This window comes from Indicator indicator, chromosome 3, assembly GCF_027791375.1.
Source record: "Indicator indicator isolate 239-I01 chromosome 3, UM_Iind_1.1, whole genome shotgun sequence".
NCBI lineage: Eukaryota > Metazoa > Chordata > Aves > Piciformes > Indicatoridae > Indicator > Indicator indicator.
In genome coordinates, this window is record NC_072012.1 from 22237775 (window position 1) to 22262781 (window position 25007).

At 39.4% G+C, this 25007-nt stretch overlaps 1 protein-coding gene across 1 annotated transcript in view; it reads left to right on the plus strand.

Moving 5' to 3' along the window:
* The window catches only part of MAGI2 (membrane associated guanylate kinase, WW and PDZ domain containing 2), a 646435-nt gene that overhangs the window by 491301 nt on the left and 130127 nt on the right, over positions 1–25007 (plus strand). Inside the window, exons 7-9 of the mRNA XM_054399405.1 lie at positions 11272–11329; positions 18046–18167; positions 19920–20102. Coding sequence (XP_054255380.1) covers positions 11272–11329; positions 18046–18167; positions 19920–20102 — 363 coding nt within the window. The remainder of the gene's footprint in view (positions 1–11271; positions 11330–18045; positions 18168–19919; positions 20103–25007) is intronic.

Below are 25007 nucleotides of genomic sequence, written 5' to 3' on the forward strand. Positions count from 1 at the left end.
CTGCTGCTGGTTGTTTGAGAAAGAAGCAATCAGTGCTGCGGGGCAGAGCCTGCCCTGTGCTGAGCTAAATCACCCTAGGGCTGGGCGGTGTGCAGCCACAAGGACCGCTCAGGGCCAGAAAGCAATTGCAAGTGGGAGATGCAAATTCCTGTCACCATGAGCAAAAATGTTTCTACTGTGGTGACTGTCTCAGGTTTGCATCATGTCATGAAAGAAAAGCTTTGGCTTAGTAGTGTAACCTTGTCTTGCAGAAAACCTCACTGTATCTGTACTAAAGTCATGCTCTGCATCACAATTTAAGCCCTTTATTGACAGCTTCTCCTCATGAGGGGCAAGGCATCAACATGGCTGCAGAAAAACTTCCAATCCTTTAAGGATTTTTTAATGTTTCCGGTTAGAATAAAAATAAATAAATCGCTTGATATTAACTGGTAAAAGAAAGATCTTGAAGAAAAATGGTATCATCATCATCATAATATAAGAGAACAGAGCAGAAACATGAGCAGGTCTGAATGTAAGCTCTCATCATTTGAGGCTGGTTGAAGCTGTGAAATTGTGTTAATTTATGCCTGGTTGCAGTGAATTACTTTTGCTACAGCCAGGAAAAAAAAAAAAGATGCTGTTGCCTGTCATTTTTAGGTCAAAACAGCCTCCAGCCTCCAGATTTTGTGGTGTGAACAGACAGAAGCTGATGATTGCTGGGGCACTGATACTAATCCAGTATTCTTCATTGCTTTCATCAGCTATTTTAGTATGGTTTTCCACTCATGGATGAGGATGTGGGTGATTGATTTCTCTAAACGCCTGTTGTCCTGTTGTCTTGGTTTGCTTTATTAAATTATTATTAAACATCTGAACAGCAAAGTCTGACCTGTAAATTGAACAGTGGGTAGGGTTCAGCTCAGAGATACTGTCTAACACCAATTGCTTTTAAGAGCCCAGGTCTGAAGGAACATGAGAATAACCTTGATGGTTGTAGGATTGCAGCTGCTCATAAAGTCCCCTTTTTTTTGCAGTAAGCAGATATTATCCACCAACCATGAGAGAGCAGGATACTGGAAATCTGAGCAAATAATGATTAGGTGCAGTGAACTTCAGAATCTTTAGGACAATGGAAAACTGGCAGACCTGATATAGCCCATACTTATCCTGTTTACAATTGTGGTCCCAGCCCAAATGAGTGGCATTAAATGCCTTCGTTGAAGGAAGACAAGAAACTGTAAATGTTCTCAGGAGAACTTCAGGCTGACATCTGAATGGGTGATAATTTTATAAAATCCTTGTCGTGCTAAGCATTCAGTAGTGAGTTACCCAGGGTGTTTTCTTGTGTTTTAAAGGAGCAGCCAGTTAATGATCTTTAAATTGAATAATACAGTCCCCCTTCTGTTTCAGACTTGGTACAGGTGTTCAGGCTCAGCTTCTGCAAACTCTGGTTGTAAACATGAGCCTTTGCCCTTCTTCAGACTGGATAGAAATTCAGTCTTAGGTAAAAATTGCATGCTCTTATTTTAACTTGAAAGAGATGCTATTGTCTTCCAGCACTTTGGGAAACCAAAAGATATCTTGTTTTTTACTGACTCAAATGATTGCCAAATTAGAAAGGGAAAGGAAACTAAAAATATAAAAAAAAAAGAAAGAGGAAACAGAACTGGCAAAAGAGAAGTAATTGACAAATAAAGGATAAGAGAAGTAAGATATGGAGGAAAAGGAGCAATTCCAGCACCAGTCCAAGCAAGACTTGTGCCAGTCATAGCACCATATTTTTCTCCTCTCACTGTCAAAGTGATGATTTCTCTCACTCTTTTCCACTCATCTTTTGTACTCATCTTGTCCCTTTGCCCTTTCACATCACATACTCATTTTAAATTGGCAGCATGAAAAAAAAGCAATTAAAAAGAGACAGCTGCAAAGCAGCACCATCTTCACTCCTTCCACTGAAATTCCTTTGCTGTTAAGCAGCACAGCTTTTCCTGCAGCACCAGCTGCATTGTGTAATTAGGACTGCAACTGCAAAGTGGAAAACTAATACATTTTTATCACTTCACTGTGTACTAAAAGGCTGGCAGAGGCTGCCTCTGCCACAGGTGTTGCAAGTGCTCAGAGCCAACTGTTTGACAAAGGTGGAAGCTGCACAACTGACATTGTCAGTGGAGCAGAGACAAATATGCATCTACAATGCATGTAGCATTCAATTCCTCGTGTGTAAGACTTTTTATAAAAGGTTGGGGGCTTATTTTTTCCCATGATACAGAAATAATCTTTCTCTGTGAGAACAGACCAGTGGAACCAAGCGTGTGAAATGCAAGTACCTAATTACATGTGAAAGAAGAGAATAGACACTACTTTAAATCCACAAATCCTGCCTGCAGCTCAGCACAAAAGGCAAACTTAGGCATTGAGCACACATATTCTGTAAGCATAGAACATTTTTCTCAAAATAATGCAAATTCATCAGGAAAAACATAACTATTAATTGGTGTACAAAGCAAATGTATTGTAAATTACAATTAGCCCATTTTACTGCATCTGAAAGTTATGGATGATACACTCAATACTACATTTTGCAGCAGTATATAGCAGTTACAGTATATACAGTTACAATGCCAGGAGTATCTACTGAGAGACATCAAATCTCTCCTAGCGCTGCTTGATTTTAAGATGATAGTTACAGACCCTACACCTGTCCCATAACATCCTCTGAGTGCTGCCTGTGGATGGCCAGTAGACTTTGTGAAGTTTTATGAAGATTAATGAAAGGAAACATAACCAACCACTTAAACTTGTTCTGTGCTTATTTGTTCTTCTCTGTTTGTATTACAACTGTGCATAGTTTCAGACAACAACAACAAAATCAGCCTTAAAAAATATGTTGAGCCAACCTCATTTCTCCATTTATCCTGCTTGCAATTTCTGCATTTTAGTTGCCTGATATCCTCACACTCCTTTCTACTGGTTTAGGGCCAGTTTTGGTTGGGACAGTAGTTTTTATATTCTTTTTTAGGCTATAAGTAAGGTTGTGCTGCTGCCCTTCTTACTGAGCCTTCTCAACAGTATGCTGACATTGAGGTGCCCCAGCCTAAGCATTCAGTGTGAGTTGTTCGCATGATCCAGAAGGAGAAATCTTCAAAAAATTTCAACTAAGTATCCCTATAGAAAGCAAGCCTTTATATGCCTCTATTGATTGCTTTTAAGATGGCTTGCAGGGCAATTAGAAAGGTATAAAATGGACTCAACAAAGCTGGGTGAAATGAGATAACTGCAGTGAGAAATCTGTTCAGTCTTTGTGTTTGGTGTTCCAGTGGGGTCCCTGTTGGGTCTATTCTGTACTAACTTTGTGGCAGACCATCTGTCTTTTGGGATAAGTTTTAGGGGAAGTAGTTCAGAGGGTATCTCTTTTTTTTTTTTTTAAGAACTTGTAGTGACCTTTGTATTTAAGGAGCTGAAGAGACTGCAGAAGGGTAAATAGCAGAAAAACACTAACAGAAAAAGCTTGAAATGAAAGATTTATTGTGCCACTTAGTTGGTACAGCTTCAATTTGGAGATGTACCTTCAATCAAACACAAAAGTAATTAATTATTGTATTACCTGTGCAAGGGTTTGCACTGAGAAATTTCTGTTGGAATAATTCAAGTAGCTCAGTTGCTGATTCCAAAATGGTATGTAGCAGTATTGTGCAAGTCAGATACCTCCTTTCTCTGGATTGATGCTTATGATAAAGGCAGCCATAGGACTGAGTAACCTGAAGTCCTCTGACACATGCAAATAGGTTGTTGCTCACATGAGTGATAAAAACACTGGGCAAACACTCTCTTTCTCCAGAAGCTGTTGTAGATAAGCCTTTCCCAAAGTAACCACAGCAGTCTTTTGTTCTCAGAAGTTCTGGGAATGGAGGAGGCTCATGCTTATATATGGCAGCAGAGGTGACCTTACCCAGCAGAATTCAGGTAGGCTGCATTACCAGTGGGGCTCTAAGGAAGGAGTCTCAAGAAGGAGGCTGGGGGAGGAACAAAAAAAATTGGTAAAACACCACTATGTTTGGGGAGAGCTAGGTGCTTGTCTTTAAAGGAGTTTCTTGTTTTCTTGGGAAAAGTAAGGAGTTTTTTTCTTCAGGAACAGAACATGGAGGGATTTGGAGATGCTTGATAATAACAAGACAGATGAAGAACCACAGCCTGCTTTTTAATTTTTTTTCCATCTTTCTGTCCTGTCCTCCTCTCCATCCTATGCCTCTAACGGTATCCTCTTAGTACCTTCTCTAGACTTTGGGTTTCTACTCTCTTCTCCCTCACATAGGATTTACACTATGGAGGAAGAGAAAAGGAAAAAAGGAAAAAAGGAAGTGGAAAATATGTGTGCTGTCACTTTTGATGACATTTTCAGTGCATTAAAATAAAATAAGAAATAGTGACTATGATCAGGTACTACCTTCTGATCAAGTACTACCCTGTCTTAGTTTTTCCTCTTTCTTCCTCTAACATGTTAGTACATGCCAACATTACCGAATGTTAACACATAAACAAAACATGGATAGATCTTAACTACCTCATTATTACCACACACAGCGAAAACTCTTGAAGGGATAGTGACTTGGAAGCCTGATTGTTTTGTCATTGTCACAAATCCGGGTATTAATTGGGCACTACATTTGCAGAGTGCCCTTAATAAATGCAAACAAAACGTGTCTGGCAGGTTAACAAAGGACCGCATACCTGTTTCTCATGCAAAGTTCCTTTCTGATGCTGTCACAGAATCGTACTGAAGAAGAGCTTTGGCAGATTGCATCACAATTCAAATAAAGAAAAATAAGTTTCAGAATTCATACATAGTTCCATGTCACTCAAATGCGAAGGGATTTTTTAACATAATGTTTAAAATATGGAGTGACTCAACTTGAGTGTCCTTATAAATATAACTAATGCATAATGATGAATAAGTTTTGACAAGAAATTTCAGAAAGCAGTTACATGCCACCAGAGCAGCTTTTTATCTATTGTGCAACAAAGAAAAAAGCAATAAAAGATGGGACTTTGAAAGTTCTCACCCTCAGCAAGGCAATGAAGACACTGAGGAGACAAAACCAGATTCTAATATGATTTCACTAGTATAAATCAAGAACTGCTGCCTCAGCAACTGCAGTGTTTCCCTGGATTGTCCACAGAGCAATGTAATCTCCCTCATCAATTGTACTGATTTATCTGCTTCATCAAATACTGTTTAAACAACTAATTTATCTGCATTACATATATTGAGCTACCGTTCAGAACTGTGAAAACATGATATTCAAAAGCATGGTAGTCATGGAAACAGATCATGTAGGAAGTACCTTGAGGAGGATTCTTCTGTCTGATTGCATACAATTTCCTTGGCCACTTCAAAGTAAAATAGAGAAATGTAAGATGTACTTGATCAGAGCACTAACTTATTTCATCTGCTGTGAGATTTCTATCTAAGGCCAGTATCTGATGCTTCCAAGGCTGTTGCTGCTCATCACAGATCAGTAATGTACCCATGCAATTTTACAGTCTGGGCAGGACAGCTTTTTATTTGTGGACCACCCACAAATAATAGTTCACTATAAGCATACTAAGTAGTTATTGGCTGCTAGGGGTTTTCATTATTACTATAGATGATACGATTTCCCATCTCTTTTTCTAACATGTCTATCCATTTCCATCACTGACCTGTCACATAAAATCAAGTAATTGACATGTGGTGTAAGAACAAAGCAGAAAAAGAGAAATCCAAGAAGTAAATACAGTGTACTTTATTCTGAAACACTGACTTGAGATTTTCAAGACCCACTGACACAAATGAAGTTATGAAACAGGTGTTTTCTAGTGTTGATTGACATTCTCATTAAAGTTTAGTGTTATTATTTTTAAAATCAGTCAGAAGCAAGGTAAAATAACCTTTTGACCAGGAAAGAGAGTGTAGGGCAGATGAGGAGAAGAAGTTGTCCTCTGTGCAGAGGACAGAGGTGTAGATAGATGGCTGGCTGTTGGATAGTCTGTGGATCGGGATCAAAGGAGAGACTGGTGAGGGAGACTTTGTTGGATTGTTGGACACGGTGAGGAAGCCTTCTTTAAACATCTCAAGGAAGTCTCTGATCACAGATTCTGGCATTCATGGGGGACTTTAACCTCCCTGACATCTGCTAAAATGACTGGATTTGTGAATGAAGCAAAAGCAGTGAATGTCATTTACCTCTACTTTCACAAGACTTTTTGCACTGTCTCCCACAATACTTTGTGTCACATTTAGGGTATTGAAAGTCTGGGTGGATGCAAACTGTACAGGTAAATAACTGGCTGGGTGGTGAGACTCCAGAGAGTAGTGGTTAATGAGCTGTACTGTACCTGAATGTTTATACGAGAGGAGTACTGCAGGGATTTACAGTGGAGTCTGTCCTGTTTGACAACTTTATGGGCAGTCTGACAGAGGCAACAAAGTCAGATTTGCAGGTGAGACCTCATTCAAGGGCAAAGATGCCAGTGAGGGACCTAGCCAGGCTGGAGGAACAGACCAGCAGAAACCTTGCAAAATTCAACAAGGGCAAATGCAAAGTTCTGCACATGGGCAGGAAGAAAACCTTTCAACAGTACAGGTTGGGAACCAACTCGTTAGACCACATCTCTAATGCCGCACCAAGTTTTGGGACCCTCAATGCACAATAAACTGTGTTGATACATGGGACCTAGTTCAGGGCCACCAAGGTGGGCAGGGGCAGGAACACTTGCCCTGTGTCTAAAGGTAAGGAATAAACCTATTTCTTCTTTAGTAAAGCATTCAAATGTATCATCTGGGTTTGTTACAGAGTAATAGGGTTTTTTTTTAATTTGTTAAACCAGAAGTTGAGGTGAACAGCTATCTAATGTTGGAGCTTCTACATTCTGTTGAGATACTAGTAATGGAATACCTAGCCTACCTCCCATGAGGTCTAGCCTGCTCTGTTAGCAGCTGCATGCTTTTATATGTCTTTTTAGGTCAGTAGCCAACCTGAAGGGTTTAGATTATATCACAGTAAATTCAGTAACTCCATTAATTCATAGGATATGTTGTTAAACATTTAGGAGCAAAGGAAATAATATAATTAAATGAAGAGACTGAAAAACAAATAGAAGAAAAGTCTAACTTCAGGAGATCAGGCAGTTATTGGGTAGAAAACACTGGTTTATAATGAGGCTGAATTGATAGAGCCAGTAATGAGGTACAAAGCACTGAAAGATTTGAACATCCAAAAGATCAAAAAGAATGTTTCTTTTCAGTCTGTTTTCTTCAAAGCTTAAAGAATAGAGCATGAAAAAAAAATAGAGCTGTGTTAATCAAAGCGGTTTCAAAGGCAGAATCTTCTGCATTGGAGCTGTATGTGGAATATAGCAAATTTGCTGAACTTCAGGTATACAAATTGATAATGTAGCACACAGATAACGTACTTGGGGCTGCTTTTCTGCTGGTAAAAGAAGTGTGCTGGTGGCAGTCCCTTTTGTGTACACCTCTGACCTTTGGACCAGCCAGCAGTGCCATCTCAGCTCCTTTGTGTGCATATGAGTAAACTACTGAGGCAGTGAGATTCATTCTGGTGTGACTTTACTGCTACCAGAGTACACCTTAGCTAGTTTTAAACTAGGAGCTGTGAGAATAAAAGTGTCAATGTCTCTGTTCAGGTGTACCTTTTGTTATATTAAAAATGAGATCATGTGTAATTAACACAAAATTAAGAAATTACCTTAAACTATTCTTGGAAGCTAAAGTATGTGGCTGCTTAATTATTCCATGGAAGCCTGGAAGCATTCATACTGAATCTCCTGGGCAAGAACTTGTAGCTAAAAAATGAGTTTTTTTCAGTTTTTTCTAGAGGTCTCTACTTCCCTAGCAAAACACTGGTCACTTCAGTGGGAAGTGAGAGGTCAGCAAGGACCTGGTTTAAGTTTCTCTCTGCCCCAACATTCTGTGATGCAAACCAAGTACCAAAGACAAACACAGTCATGAGGACAGAGAACACAACAAAAGGATAACATGATTTAATGGGGGAAAAAATGAAGTTTTAATAATAAATATTTCCAGGTAGTATTTCTGCTTTCCTTGTATCTGTTATTGCTAAAGAAATGGAAAATAAGACTTTGTCACTTATTTGGAATCTTCTAATGAAAGTCTGAGCTTTCTCTTTAAAACGTAAAAGGAGTGAACTCTGATTGCCTTCAGCTATTGCCTACTAGACTGTTGAGAGCTGAGTTTGTTATTAAGGCTTTATTAAGGAAACCACCTCAGTCACTGCCTACAATAACATTCTTGACATATAAGGTATCTCCCCCTAATTACTTTTTTAATTGCCTTTTTTTCTTTTCTCATTTGTATTTGAATTAATAGCTAACAAGCCCTTTGTGAAGTCTTTTTTTTTTTAATGTTAAAACTCAGTAATTCATTTGGTACTTTTACTCTATATTAATGCAAATCTTCATTGATTGCTGATAGGTTGATAAGTCTGAAGGACAGGATGGGTGCCGTCCAGAGGGACATGGACAGGCTGGAGAGATGGGCTGAGAAGAATATCATGATGTTCAATAAGGCAAGGTGCAGGGTCCTGCACCTAGGTCGGGGCAATCCTAGATATCAGTCCAAGCTGGGGGATGATGAGATTGAGAGCAGCCCTGCAGAAAAGGACTTGGGGGTGCTGATGGGTGAGAAGCTGGGTGTTCAGCCTGGAGAAGGCTCCAGGGAGACCTATTAGTGGCCTTCCAGTACCTGAAGGGGACCTACAAGAAGGCTACAGAGAGACTGTTTCCAAAGGCCTGTAGTGATAGGATGAGGGGCAATGGTTTGAAATTAGAGGAGATTTAGACTGGATGTTAGGAACAAGTTCTTTACCATGGGGCTGGTGGTACACTGCAACAGGTTGCCCAGGAAGGTAGTCAAGGCCCCATCTCTGGAGATGTTCAAAGTGAGGCTTGACAAGCAACTGGCTCTACTGGAGGATGTCCCTGCTGACTGCAGGGGGGTTGGACTTGATGACCTTTGTAGGTCCCTTCCAAAACAAACCATTCTCTGATTCATTAGATATTATACAGTTCTGTGTGTCAAAGGAACTGAGTACACTCAGTGTTCAAAATACCCCTGCTTTTGGCAGAGTATCTTGAATCAATAGTAACAGTGAGCAGTCTATGTTCTACACAGATAAGGTAGCTGCATGTGACATTAACCTGCAGAGGAGGATGAAGATGCATTTATCAGCTGTCTGTTTCTTAGACATTTGTTTCCATCATGCAAGAATAAATTATGCATAGTGTCATCATGATAATAAATTGCACATGAATGGTTTGTGATTACAGACAGAACATAAACACTTGGGACTTTGTGGGAATAGGAATGGCAGTTGGAGAACAAAAGTTTGACTGAAATTGAGCTTTACATGGCTTCGCTTGGAGCTGTTGCATTTCATAAGTTTTCAAGGTCTCCCATGATAGGCAGAATGAATTTGGGTTTGTTGTGGAGGTGGAGTTGTAGGTCTGAACTTTGTAGTTATTTTCACTGAGGCAGTGAATAATTCTACTTCCATTTTTTTATATCCTATTTATTTTCTCTTACATCTTTTGATTTAGACATTAGCATAAAGAAGTCCATGTTATTAACTGTATTTTCCAGATGAGGCAGTGGCATTTGAAACATGGCTAAGTGGAAGAACCTGTTGAGATAGTATAAGGGATTTTACCATTGCATATACCTATTGATTTTGTTGTTCATTCTTGAAGTTCCCCCTGGTTAGCCCTCTGGTCCTGTGGGAGCAGGCACAGCATGGTAGGAGCAGCATCTACTCCCTGGTAATCTCTGTGTTGTGCCTTAGGGTATTGCAGACAACACTTTTTGCCTAAGCTGTTCAGTGAGGAGCACTGATTTAGGTTTGCAAAGACTCCATCTCTTAAAGACAAGTGGTGTGCACTGGATCGTGCAGCTGCATGGCATTTTAACTTTTAACCCAGCTCTTTGGGTACCCTCTGTTGTAGGTAACCAACTTGAGAAACTGAATTTGAAAGAGAGAGGAATAAAAGAGAAGAGCAAAAACAAGATATAAAACAAACAGGCTATTGAGTGGAAAGATAAAGCATTTTTCTGAACAGTCTCATGTAGAGGCTAGAAAAGGATTCCTAACCTGTGATGGGTGTTAACGAGGGAGGTGAACCAAACTCATGCTGATTTCCATGGCTCCCATGTCCTTATTGACAGAATTTTCAATAACAGCAGATACTATGTTTTCTTATTGTTTCTCACACTATATTGTTTTTTACTATATAAATAATTTGATTGCAGCCAATTCCAGAAATGTGCTATTATCTTTTTTTCCATCCTGTCAGAAGGGCAGAGACATGATGCTAGCTGTTGTTCTGAAACCTTGAGAGGTTTTTATGACTCTCTTTAACACAGTTAGTACTCCATAAACTTCAGAAAAATTCATCTTTGGGTTTGGTAATATACTTTTTCATCTTGGCACACTGAGATCCAAAATGTACTCCTTCCTTCATCCCCAGAGAAGGTTAAGTGGTAACATGAAAATGCAACAGCTTTCAGAAGTCAGGATAGGAGCATCTGGACCATTAGCGTAAAGCAGCCTGTGATGAAAAGACACCACCATTGATTATTAAAGTGACCTGCTTGAATTTGTATTACCCATCTCTGTTTCTGCAAGATGTAATTAGTTTTAAGGTCAGAACATGCTATAATACCTACTCCATACGCAGATGTCTTTGATATAGATCTAAACCTTGGAACAGGATGCTTTGGAGGCTGTGGAATTGCCATCACAGTAAGACAGTACAAATTTCTTGGGAGCTTTTAGGTATGCTTACGGTACTTAGACAGCAGAAGGCAAACTCTCTTTGTTGGCTCCAAGGCCAAATTTCACAGGATTCCTAGGAAAGGAAAAAGCTCAAAAAAGCAAAATACTTCTTTTGTGTGCACCTATTTGGGAAAACAGAATGCCCTCACTTCCTCTGGTCGTGATGCATTACAATGTGTGCTGCAGTTGATGGCTGGCACAGCTGTTGGAGCAATGAAGTAGTTCAAGTAAAATGTGTTTTTTAAAGACTGAGATCGGTGTTTGCATGCCAATTTTCAAGTTACTGGTACTTGTGGCTGCCATGGTATGTGTTGAAGATTTGACATTTGCTTTGGTCACTCTATCAAATTATTTCCTTCAACACCCAGGAGAGATCCTTGTTACTAGGAATCTTAGCATTTTGTACTGCATTTACTGAGAGAGATAACTCTTTGTTTTTCAGAGCTTCCATATGGCTGGGAGAAAATTGATGATCCCATTTATGGCACTTATTATGTTGAGTAAGTTCCCAAGTTCAATATTAAGTTGCTGTGAATATGTCATAACCTAATACCAGTATCCTCTGCAGTGCTTAGCCTGGCAAGACATGGGTATGATTACTTGTCATGTTAAATTGAAGGTATACCAGGAATTCCTATGCAGTCATCAGTAAAGCTGAGGTGTCCACACCTATTCTGTGTCTCAAATCAGCAACTCAGGCATTCAGTCATTCTCTTACTTCAGCGTCCGATTTCATGGTACCATTTCAGGTGACACTTGTACAAAGATCATATTCATTAAAGAAATCTTTTATTTTCTATGTAAGGTTTGGATATATAGTGAGGTAAAGATCTTGTTAATCAATGATTAGAGCAAAGCATAATTATTCTAGCTCAGCCAAGATCCTTTTCTGGGTAGTCCTTCCTTGCTGCAGATCAGGTGTTTACACCTTTTATACCAGAAGGCAGGTTATTTCTACACTGCGTATAAAATTGTAGGGATGTTGTGGTTTATTATGTAATTAAAAGTGCAGCTGAAAATAATATAATATAAATTATTACTTTAATAATTAATAACAACTAAAAAATTCTTACTCTGTGCAAAGGGCAACAGAAAGTTTTTGTTTGAAATACTAGGTAAAACCTGTTCTGGTCAGTTCCTACAAAAAACAAAAAAATTCTGGGGTTTAGCTTAATAGGGTGAATTATATTTATGCAAAACCCCCTAGATTCCGAGTTGTGGGACCAGAGTGGTCAGTTCAGAGTGGCCAGTTCTCACTCTGCTCTCTGCACAAAGTGTGCAGCAGAGGAAGGAGAAAGCTACTGCCCATCACTGTGCAGATTGTGCTTTGAGAAAGATCTACCCATTAGTTCCTATTGTTCCTTTAGAGAAGATGACCCTTGGCCTAAAATCTCAATTTCAAATCTTTGCACTCAAGGGGTAAATTTGTTCTAGTTGTTTCATACAAAATGGAAAATTTTAGTTTGTACTAAATCACATCGTTCCCTTTGTGTCTCAAGTCCATACTAAAGCTTTAACTGTGGTATCACTCTGGACCAATACTGGGGCTGCAGCTTTTCCAGACCTCAGGATATGCTACTATTAACATGTACATTTCCTGAACTCCCTGGATAGAGAGCTCAGAAAAAAATCTGATTTCTGGAGGGTTAGAAGATTAAGATTCCCTTTACTGCTGTAACAGTTTGTGGATGCTCGTGCACCTTCCCTTGCCCTCATAAAAAGCAAGCAAACAAATGAAAACAGTGTTTGGCCATTGCCCTGCTGACTCCTTCTGTCCCATTGTCCAAATACAGGAGCACCTGCTCTGCCTTTCTCTGTGGCTTGTTCCCTGCTCTCAAGTGAAAGAGCCAGCAGACCCATCTGCTTGGCTGCACAGCCAAAATCAGCTTAGTCAGTCCAGATTCAAGCAAAAAAAGATACATTTTTTAAGCCCCTACATAAATGCCCTTAAATTTCCCCCCTGTCTTTATGCCTGAGTTCTTCTATGACGTGCCCAAGTAGCTAGGGGATGGAGTTCTTATATCTCTTTGTACTTCATCCCCCTGAAGATTTCTGCAGGTACAATCATGCAGCTGCTAGGTGTGAGTAAGTCTTTTGCCCTGGTGGTTTTAAGTGTGTTCTGGTGAGTAACAAGTGTGCAGTTTTTCTATGTTAACCACTTACTGAGACCCTGCTGGGTTGTCAGCATGGCCCAAAAAATTCTGGCACTAGTGAGCCTTGCACTTCACTGCAGTCAGAAAAGGAACAAGCATTTGTCTCCGTTTCATGTCCACCCACAGGTAAACAGATGCGAGGCACCAGACCTGCATGCTGTTATGCAATTATACATGTATTATATAATTACATACTTTGATAGTGCCAAATTTATTAATCCTACCACAGGTAAGATTTGTGGAAAGATATGTCAAACCTACCACAGGTTCAGAGGTTTATAGAAAAGGAATGGATGATCAGAAGATGGAATTAAAACTGAAGCCTCTTCAAGCCCATAAGGAGTTTTATAGATAGTAAAATGTAGCTTTAATTTGCTGCCTGAGTCCAATTAGTTTGAAACAAATATTACATCTGACTTTTCATGCTTTTTATTATGAGTACTCAACAGATGAGTTTGGTTTTATCTCAATAAAATCTGATTTGCGATAACCACCCATGAGAAGTTTGTAAGGATGATCAATAAGGCAGACAGACTCAGGTTCACATTGTAAGGACCACAGCCATGTTCAGCTCCAGTATTCTGAGAACAGAGAAAATACTGATAAGGAAACAAAAATCTCCAGTGTCTTGCTAGTAAAGCTAACACAGACCAATCGTAACAGATTTGCAAATTCTGTTTGAAAATAAGGTCTCCAGTAGAAGTTTCTCTCTTAATCATGCATGAATGTAGTTGAGACATTATGAAAATTTTCATTTGTCTTGTTATGCAGGTCCAGGTTCATTTGTAAAGTGTAGATGTTGGACAGAACTGAGAAGGGTTTGCCACATATGAGTTAACCTTCATGCAATTTTCTCTTAATTTATAAACTAATATCTAGTAGCACTTAGCTGTGCAGAACTGTGGAGAGAATGTGGTTATTAGACTGTGCTGGGTCTTTCATCTTTCTGATTGCCAAAAGATTATTTACCCCTTTAAGGATGATTAACTACAACACAGAACTCAATTTCCAGATGTAGTCTCCTTAATAGAAAAGCTAAATTAGCCATATAGGTATTTACCCTGGAAAAATATACCTCCTTGACTTACAATTTCTGACAACACTCTGTTACTGCTCAAATAGAAAAAACTTACTGAATTTTTTTTGTCATTATAGAGCATTAGTAACTGAAAAATGTGACGTAAAGGGGAGTTGGGCACTAACAATTGATGCATAAGAATGCCCATCTTTTAGGCATCCTGGTCCTCAGAATTGCTTTGGTGGGTTGTAAGCAACAATTTCAAAAATTAGAGTCACAAACTACCAAAAAAGCCCCATACATAAGTAGCCAAGAAGAGGAGATAGGTTAAACTCCTTCTGCTGAGGCACATTCTTAGATATGCTACCATTTTGTCAGGGCTCAACATCTTGATCATCAGCTAAAATCTGCACACTAGACATTACTGCCCAGGAATCTCATAAGAATGTGTCTCAGTTGTCTTAGGCATATCTAATGTGAAACTCCATCACCAAAATAGCTCAGCCTGCCCACACTCACTGCTGAGATGGCAGAGTGGTCCCTATGTCTTACAGACTGGATGGTGATTACAATACCTCCTTGTAACACAAAAGGTGGTATTTTAGCTTCACAGCTAAATGCAGACCAAAAACAAATCCTAACTGAGGGACTGTCTTCAGCACACAGAAAGCTAACACAGGACAGCAGCACCAACTACCCCTTCTTTTCTACAGAGGCAAATTCAGGGTTCCTAGGACTAGAAAGAAAAGAAAAGGCAGCAAGATTCTTCTGTGCAACCACAATGGCACTAGAAGAAATTAGTTGGATTCTTGCCTTTGGATCAAGCTTTCAAATTTTGTATGCGTTGTATAAAATAAAGGAAGAAATGTGAAGAATGAAATGCTTACTGAGTTAGATATCATGAGCTATGATCAATATGGTTTTGGATCGTATCCAAAATCTATTTTAACCACAAAAAGCACTCATTTGCAACCATCTCTACAACTCATGACTGTCTTGTCTTATTAAGGCCTAGCTTAGTGTTATCTATTTTGCATGCAGCTGAAGTAGCTAGATGAAAGGCCAGAATATCCTTTCAAGGGAGCTACTTAGCTTATTAACTTCTTTCTTAGGTAAACTTTTGAGTAGCAACATTTTTTTATTATTTAGCCATGAAGCTGTATGGCACTTAAAATTCAATGAAAGGAAGGTGTTTCATGTCTCATCGTCCTAGAAGCACAAATTCAGTGTTACTGATTGACAAACACTGTAATTTTCTTTTCTTTGACTCTTCTTGAACACAATATTTAATGCAGTTGTTTGGATTTGTTATAATCCTCACATTTTGCTTTTGAGACTGCACACTACATAAAACACTCAGAATATGGAAATATATTGGAGCTAAGAATTACTGTTCACACCACCTACTTGAGGTGCTTCATCTCTGCTAATCTTTCTGTCTGATCTACTACCACAAAAGGTCATTTCAAGATAGCCATTACTGGTGACATTGTTGTGTCACAACTTTATCTAGAAGCTGTAAAGAAGCAGTGGGTAACAGATTCTAGCTGTGATGTCAGTACCACAACTGATATCCCTTGAGCCATCCTGTATTAGCTGAAGTCTCATCTTTTGTATATAATAGAGCTACATGTAAGTTGTAACTTTGGTCTGCAAAAGGCCTCCTGTGGCACTGAGATGTGCCCTGCAGTTACAGTATGACACTAACCATAGGTCAAGGTCATAAATGCAGATCTGTAGTGTGATCTTGGATATCCATTAGATCTGTGTAATACAGCACAAAATCTATGGAAACTCGTGCTCTTCTAGAAGGGCAGCTGAAGACCAGAACAGGGTACTTCAGAGCCTCTAAAAAAACCACATGATCTCTATGCTGAAGCACTTCATCCATTGTGTTGTAGCTCTGGATTTAGCCTTATGAAATGCTAACATAAACCAGGATAAATATCTTACCCCATACCTGCTATTGAAAGCTGTTTCATAATTCACACTTCTGCTTGTAAGCAGCCTACAGATTTCAAATATGAAATCCTGACATTTTTAGTACATTCTAGTGTTTACTTGCAAATGTAGTCATAGAATTTATTTATATATCAGAATTAATGCCACTTGACCAAAAAGCTAAAACTCCTGTGGTCTTCTATCATAGAAAACTCTCACTGCTCTTACAGTCAAATCTTTTCTATGGATTGATTTTACTTGGTCGTGGGTGATCAGAACTTTATGTAGTAGTTTCATCACGGCCTCATCAAGTGGCAAAAGTAGCATTTCCTGTACAATATTGAAATATAACACATGATAGTGGTAGCATGGAAATTACCCTTTTCATGCTAGTTCATAATTATGCTCTTTAATGTGTGTGAGTCTTGTCTTTCTCTCCATTTTGAACTGGTGAAGTCTGTCTCACTTCTATCATATGTTTCTAGGTTTGCAATAGATTAACGTGCTGATGACCCTGACCATTACAGCATGGTCAAACTAGAAAATAGAAATCTAGAACAGGAAAGCCTACAATCTTAAACAGCTTCTCTGAAGAAGGGAAGAATCAAAAGGGAGTTTCTCTGGCTGCGGCACAGATTAAAACGTACAAGAAAACTATTAATCAAAATTTAGAGTACAAAAGTAAGTTAGCAGCCACTTGAATGAGTTATAGTAGCAGCAGTTCCAGGATTTATCACATCTACTTCCTCTCATTAAATTAAATGTTCTTTTACGTGACTGGAAATATTTTCATTGCATTAGCTTTGGCCATTAAATCCTGATTTTCCAGGAGTATTGCACTCCCATCGGACTTGCTGCTTTTCATCTACCTCACTTCTTAATGGCAATTCCACTTACTTTCTTTGAAGCAGTGGTAGGATCTGAATCCCCAGGAACATGAAAAGTGCTTAATGTGGCATAGAAGGTCATTTCAATATAAATTTGAAGGTATTCAAGCCTTTTTAGGTTCTCAGAGTTTCAAAAATTCCCAGGTCATCTCTCCAAGTGCTTAAAGCCCATGATTAGGATTGGATTTTCAGAAGAACTCAAATGCCTAGTAGCTCAGTGCAAACAAATACGAAGTGACATGTTTGAACACCTGCCGTTCTGTATAAATCTATTTCTTTTGCCACAACAACGTTTGCAGCACAAGCCTCCGTTGTGATCCTACCGTGATCCTATCTTGCAGAGTTGTTGAATTCAGTTTACTAAATTGAATTACCTTCTTCAGAAAACATGTAAAACATAGGACAGGACAGGATTGTAAAGTTACTCATTGATTGCTAAAATGTATGCTTTACATTCAACAATTAAAATGAAGGATAGGATGAAGGTATGCAGTTAAGATAGTAGTTCTAAACAAAATAGAACATTAGTAGCGTAATGAGAGAGACGTACTTAATGATCTATTGCAGGAACATAAAACGTGTGTATTACTTTTCCTTGTATTTCATATATTTGTCCATGTAGTTCTAATCTACCATCTGACTTATTTTATGCAACATCCATTTTTTCTGTACAGCTGAGCAGATATATACCATGGAATTAAAAAGAAAACATCTTTTCTATATTTCCTGCGTTAGATTGATTTCTAAGCTGTGATCATAAAAGCACTCTGTGTCCCAGGCTTTCCCTTTTCTGTGATTAAGTAGTTTCACTTTACAGCTAATCAATAACAATGCACGGAACTGGTTCAGATCCTTTGAGTCATGCACAGAACAATGCTTGTGCTAAAGAGATGGAAAACTGGTGTTGCAGCATCTTTCAGCAACACTGCCATTTCATATGTGGGCTCGTAGATCAAAGCCATCTGTCTGCAGCAGCCTTCAGCAAGCTGAAATTACAGAATACTTCTCAGTGCTGTTCATTGTGCAGTGCAGTAGACTCTGCATTGCTCATCCCCAACGTTCTGTGGAGTGTAAGGGACGTGCTCAGGCCTAGTGGGGATTCATAAAGGCTTCACTCTCTAACCTCACACACCTAAGTCACATACAGCATCCTACTACGAAAATGATCATTTTCCCCAACTGAACCAGCTTGTTAATCAAAACCAAATTTTTTTCAGCCACATAAATAGAAGAACACAGTTTGAAAACCCTGTCTTAGAAGCAAAAAGGAAGCTACAGCAGCATAACATGCCCAACGCAGAACTTGGAACAAAGCCTATGCAGGCCCAAGGTTTCCGAGGTACAGTATTGTGTCAGCTGTCTTAGTTAAGATTAAAGGTCCTGCTGTCTCGTTTCTGTGACAATGATGTTGCCATAGTCTGCTTAAAAGTAGTGTTGCCAATTCTCACAATGCTATCATCTATCTCCTAGCATTTTTTTCCCCTAAAAATCCAAGCTCCCAGCATGGTTGGACTCATGAGCCACCTTAAATACTCTAGCCTTCAGAAGCAGAGAGAAAGAAAAGAGAGAAAATTAGAGGCTGAGAAACAGAAAACAAAAAAAGCTCCAAATTAAAATTTAAAATAAAATCATAAATCCTGTTCTTGGAATGCATAATTCTGTCTTGAGCACCTGAGGTTGGCAACACTGAAATAATTAATTGTACTTTCTCCAAATTACTGTTAATTGATGTTTGCTATGTTTCTAAACTAGCTCATCTAGCCAGTATCAAGCAAGTTAATAGTCTCAAGCACCATGTTATACTAGTTTACAAGAATACAGCCTTTTGGTAATATAAAAATTAATGTGCTTAAAATGAGCTGTACAAGAGCAAACATAGAATCCTACAGTAGCTCAAGTTGGAAGAGACCTCAGAGATCATCTACTCCAGCCTCCCCACCATGGACAAGGTACAGCTCTCAACTAGGCCTCATCCATCCTGGCCTTGAACACCTCCTTGGTCAACACCTTCCAGAGTCTCACCACCCTCATACTGAAGAATTTCTTCCTAAGATCTAGTCTAACCCTGCTCTCCCTCAGCTTCAAAGCAATGCCCCTGGTCCTGTCACTAGACACCCTTATGAAAAGTCCTTCTGCAGCCTTCCTGTAGGATCCCTTCAGATATTGGAAGGCAGCTCGAAGGTGCCCCTGGCAGGGATGAATAAATTTTGACTGAAGGTTATAGCCAGAGAATGAGGCTTGTTCTCTTTTGTAACAGTAGAAAGCTTCTCATCAACCTTACCTAGACCCAAATTCACCCACCTGTGCCTCGCCCCCAAGAGGTCCCACAGCATGAATGACCTGTCCTGGTGCCAGTGTGACCCCGCTGGGACATGCAGGCTGCACGGTATGTCCTCTGCTGCCTGCCAGCTCAGCCCCACCACCACAGGCATAGCAAGAGCAGCTGGAGTCACAACCTTTGCACCTTCCTCCCACTCTTCCTCACCAAGCACAGCATGGGAGAGAGGCACGGGAAGCCTCCACCACCCACACTGCACACCAGGGCATGTGGAGAGGGCACGTGAGGGTTGCACAGCAGTTATGTGTCACTTGATGGATGCCAAAACCTCACTTTTTTGAGGGGAAAACTCACCTGATGTTGAGCACTGTTTGTAAACAAATGGAATGAGATATTCAGGGGACATTTTCCTTGCTGTGACTGGAAGAAAATTGTGGAGAATGTTTTTACTTTACTTCATAGGCAAAACTGAATTTATAGGTTAGGAAAGAGGTTTTAGAATGACCTCACAGATCATTTTTATTGTTGTAATTATTTTAGCTGCACAATCTCCCCTTCTAAATGTGCTTCTAATATGAAAGAATATTTATAACTCTCCACATACGGCTGATCTGCCATACATGAATACATTTTAAGCTTTGTATTAATATAAAACCTCACAAATACTTTATTTCCTGGAATGCCTGCACTCTTCATTTCCTTGGTTTTCATACACTGTCACCTGCTGTCAGTTAATGTTGTTAATCCACTCTCCCTGCTGTCTTGTGACTAGATTAGAACTTTCTGCTTTCTTGTTTTTGTTGACTGATGTAGAAAAACCACTCTTCACTCGTGATGCATCACAGCTGAAAGGGACTTTCCTCAGCACAACTCTTAAGAAAAGCAACATGGGTTTTGGATTTACCATCATTGGTGGGGATGAGCCGGATGAGTTTCTCCAGGTGAAGAGTGTAATCCCTGATGGGCCTGCAGCACAAGATGGGAAAATGGAAACAGGTAAGTAAGATGGTTCCTCTGTTCTTTTACATGAGAAGTAGAATGAAATGTAGATTTCTGTGTCTTCCTTTCTCCATGAATGTATGCTTTTCCCATATCACTGTCTGTGTCCATGTGTAAAACATCTGCTGTATAAGAAAAGACAAGCTTCTCAGAGAAAATTTTCCTGTAGTTTTTCTTTCTAATAATGCCAAGTGGCTTATTTTTCCCATTTCACTTTTAAGAGAGAAAAGATTTCTGCATTCTCCCACATCAAGTAGGATACAGCGTTCTTTGCTTTATAGGCTATTTATTCAAGGCGAGTCTGTGCATGGAAAGAGAAAGAGACAGCCAGACACAGCACAGACTACTAAGTGCAAATTTATTTCTTGAGAGAGGATGGTTTTGCAAAATAATCAAAGTGGAGTCTGATCCAACATTGTTCTCATTAGAAACATCAAAACGAGTTTTCGCTATGGCATATGGACACGTAGGCATCTGTGTCCTACTAATAGAGAATATGTCAAAGCTAACTAAATAAAAGAAGCTTCCTGTGGAGAGATTTAAAGCTGCTCTTAGGATCTGGACCACCACTGGAAATAGTTTCATGTTCACAGATTGATAAAGATTGTAAACCACCATCTTAAAGGTTTGCAGGGTCACATCACATCTATATATATATATGAAACAGTTTTGGAGGAAGATTTAACTCAGTTTTCAAGCCAGCCATCATCTCTTGCATGAGGACACAATCAGAGAAAAACAGAATAATTTCAGTTGGCAAGGACCTCCAGTCACTAATCTCCTGCTCAAAGCAGGGCTGACTTTGTGATTGGATCAGGTTGCTCAGGCCTTCAGCTATGTGTATTTAGAAAAATCTTACAGGACAGAGATCCCACAGCCTCTATGGGCTTGTGTCCACACACTTAAGCACTTGTGTGCCTAAAATTGTTGTGCTTTAGATCCAGTTAGTATTTTGACTGATTCACCTTGTTACCAGTGACTGGAGTCCTGTGTTCATGCAGCTCTGTCACTGTGTCCTGTCTCTCTCCAGCAGTACTTGATCTTCAGCTAGCAGTCAGGCTGCACATTGGTACTGGGCCACATGCGTAATTTTTGCTTCCATTTCTCACCAAGGCTTTATAAGAAGAAATGCTAGTTTGTGATTTGGTTGTCTCTGCAGAAAACCAAGTTCATGGTGGCCAGAGTCACTGTGAAGATAAAGAAAATTTTCTAGCCTGTGACAGTTCATTGTGAACAGACCACAGCAGCAAAGCAGGAGCTTTTCAATGTGTTGCAAATATAGGAGGCAGAGACAAATACATAGTCACACAGGTAAATGAAATTCTAATGTTTCAGATCTGCATCAGACACAGTGGGGAAAGGAAGGAAAGACACCATCTCCTTTACCTTACCTGATCTTGGCCTCAGGCTGAAGACACCAATGCTGTAATTTTTCCCAGCTGTTAAAGAAACCATCTCATGGAAAACTGATGTTGTAACTTTGGGTTACTTCTCCATCCAAAATCTAATTTAGAGGTCAGTTAGAAACACCATTAAAAGAGAAGAGTGAATCTATGTAAGATGTTGTCGTCACCTTTTAACATGATCACAACACAGTGGTTTCACCTGCAGATTTCAAAATCAAACCATTTTGAATTTCATCCCTTAGGACATTGGAGCACCTGCCTGATGGTTATTGACATTGCTGTGATGCTATGAAACAATTTAAGTGCTGAGGCAAACTTAAGTTGCACTGGTGTTCAACGAGAGATATCTGATGTCCTGGTGATCAAACACCACTACTCAGTGCCCAGTGCTAGAGGTAGCTGTAGTTGTCCCAGACACACAACAAACCTCCCAAGCAGACTCAGATGAACCACATCTCAGTGGATATGTCAAAACCAGCCAAAATGACATTTCTGATCCCATTCACCAGATGTTTTAGAATTCCTCAGGGTTATTATGTCCTCATGTAAATCTAGCATCTGTGAACTAATCACTGTTAATAATACAGCAAATGCCTTTCTAGGACATGTTTTAGCATTTGGAGCTAAGTCAAGCTGCTGGATATGAACATTACACTCCACAGCTTCTCTCTACCTCAGGACAGCCTAGGAGCTAATGCCACATTCTTTCCTGAGAGGTTACATTGCTTGTCTAGTACGAAGCCTCACACTGCCAATAGAAAAATGTTTGCGTTTAAGAGGCCCCTGTATGCCATTAAAATGCTGAGTGAAAGTCACTGGTAGAAGGCTGCATCTACTTGAAAAGATTTTTGTACAGTGAGTGATTTTGAATGACTGTAGTTCTAAGGCAAACAAAGATTTAGGCCTGTGGCTGCATCACATAAAAGCTCAAGCTGCAAAGGCAAAAACTTTCCTGCTATTCTCAAGGTTATTCAGTGGAATAGAGAAACTGAAACACTTCCACTTAGTCAAGCTCAGGAAAGATTCTCACTCTATGCATTTCAGCAAGTTCTAGTTCCTTTGCTGAAATTTTCCAGGAAACAGCTCAAAGACATGTTGCAGAAGTGGCTAATTGAGTCTGTTGATGGCCCTTCTGACTGATGAATAGCTATGGTCATCACAGACTGAACTTTCTGGAAGCATATATCTGTGATTAATTGTCATAGCTCATTGTGAAGCAAAAAATGAGAGGCATGCTCTTTCTTTTCACCAGCCAAGCATACACCTGGCCAGTGCCAAGATGCTACATCATCTAGAAACAATGCAGACCTGAACTATTAGCTCTGTTCTCTATTTGTCCATTTTCAGTTCAGATGAACAAACCATTCTCTCCCCTGATGTCAGATCATATGAGATGCAAAGCTATCCAGTCAGAAAAGGTGGACTGTATGGGCACAAGGAATACCTTCAATCCAAAGAAGGAAATATGTTTAAAAAAATAAATAAATTTGGCAGTCATCTGGGAATGGGAATACTGCCAGAACATCACTACAGGAAGGGCTCAGTGTATCATGACTGCACACTACCATCTGCATCTACTCTTTCAAATAGGTCGAGTCTCTCTTATGTGCTATCAGTCAAGATCCATCTTACAATATTCTGGTTTATAACAGTCCCTCCCACTGGTAGCCAGCTGTTTACCACAGTTGTCATCTCAACAGGTTCACTGACCAGAAACTCAGTGAAAAACTGGTCACATACAATTTCCACAATACCAGAAGCTGGCTGAAATTTAACTTAGCTTACCTGCCTGATAGCACCTCATCCAGTGGCACTAGGAAGACCAGCCTCCAAAAATGAAGACATGATGTCAGGGTCAAGACAGATTGTACTACTCTTTGGACTGCTGAGGAAGGAATATGTTTTCCTTATTCATCTCCAGGCTAAAAAGCTCTTTTAGTATATACCAGGGCCTCATCAAGTGTAAGCCAGGAGGAACAATTTGGTAAAATCTCAGTCTGGTTTTGTAAAATGAGTCTTCTTTCATTTGATCTTTAATTTGGCTTTTCAAGGAGAGAGGATTGAGAGGCCATTGAGACTGGAACTGCAATGCAAATGTTGTGGGTTTCTCACCCCACATGAGGAGGGAGCTAATAGATGCCCTGCTAGTTCATAGCTGAAACAAGTGGACATCTAAGGAGCTGTACTTTCTTTGTGCAGTACACAGCACACCACTTCATCAGTCCTTTCTGGTTTTCACCATAAAAGCTTGCATATATCACAGCACTAATGTTAAAACTATTTAAAGAGGTGTATGCATAAAATTATCTCTGACTTTTGAGAATCTTCCCAAGATAGACTGATGCAATTTTGCCACTCCTCATAAATTTATCTTCAATCTCTACATAATTAGAATTCTTTAAAATATAATTTTTTTTTTGTGACTAAATGTGAATCTTGGCTTAAATTTTATAAAATAAAAGTTTCTGTTCCCCTAGTTGCAGAGGAAAGCTCTGAAGTATGACCACATCATGTTTATATAATGCATAATATAAATATATTTATATATTATATGTTATGAGGACAGTCTGAGGGAGCTGGGGTTGTTCAGCCTGGAGAAGAGAAGACTCTGGAGGAACCTTAGAGCTGCCTTCCAATACCTGAAGGGATCCTACATGAAGGCTGGAGGGGGACTTTCCATAAGGGTGTCTAGAGACAGGACAAGGAGGAATGGTTTGAAGATGAGGGAAAGTAGGTTTCGACTGGATCTTAGGAAGAAGTTCTTCAGTACAAGGGTGGTGAGACTCTGAAACAGGCAGCACAGAGAGGTTGTGGATGCCTCCTGGCTCGGGGTGTTCAAGGCCAGGTTGAATGAGGCCTTGAGTGGCCAAGTCTAGTTGAGAGGCATCCCTGCCCATGGTGGGGAGGTTGGAATAGATGATCTCTGAAGTCCCTTCCAACCAAAGCTATTCTATGATTTTAGCAGTGTCAAATAGAAAGCAAATTTTTAAAAATGCCAATTTTACTATTTCTTTGATATAATGCATTGAAATTATCACTTTAGTTGGTGGAAGGGATGTGAATTTTGGTTTGGAATGTTTGATGGTGACTGTAAAATAATACTTGAGTTCTGCTAGCTATTAAGAACTTAACACCAGAAAGAGATTCTTTTCCAATAAACCTTTTTTTCAGTCCTCCCTTTCTCATTGATCTCCACATGTAAATAGATAAACCAAAAGACTTCACTTAGGCCACTAGTAATTTTTACTACTTGTGCTGTTTTTCCTAACAAATTTTTTTTTTTTTTTTTTTTTTTTTTTTTTGCATTTCTGTTGCTTTCGGATAAAATGAACTTCCTCTAATGATTACATTAATACCTGTAAATCTCTTCTTATGTTAACCAAAGACCTGGAAAAATTTTCTACTTATGAATTCTAATCTCCATGAGGTTTCTATTTTAGTGTTTTATTCATATTTTTATTATTTTGCTATTCAGTAGATTGTTAGGTACTCATTC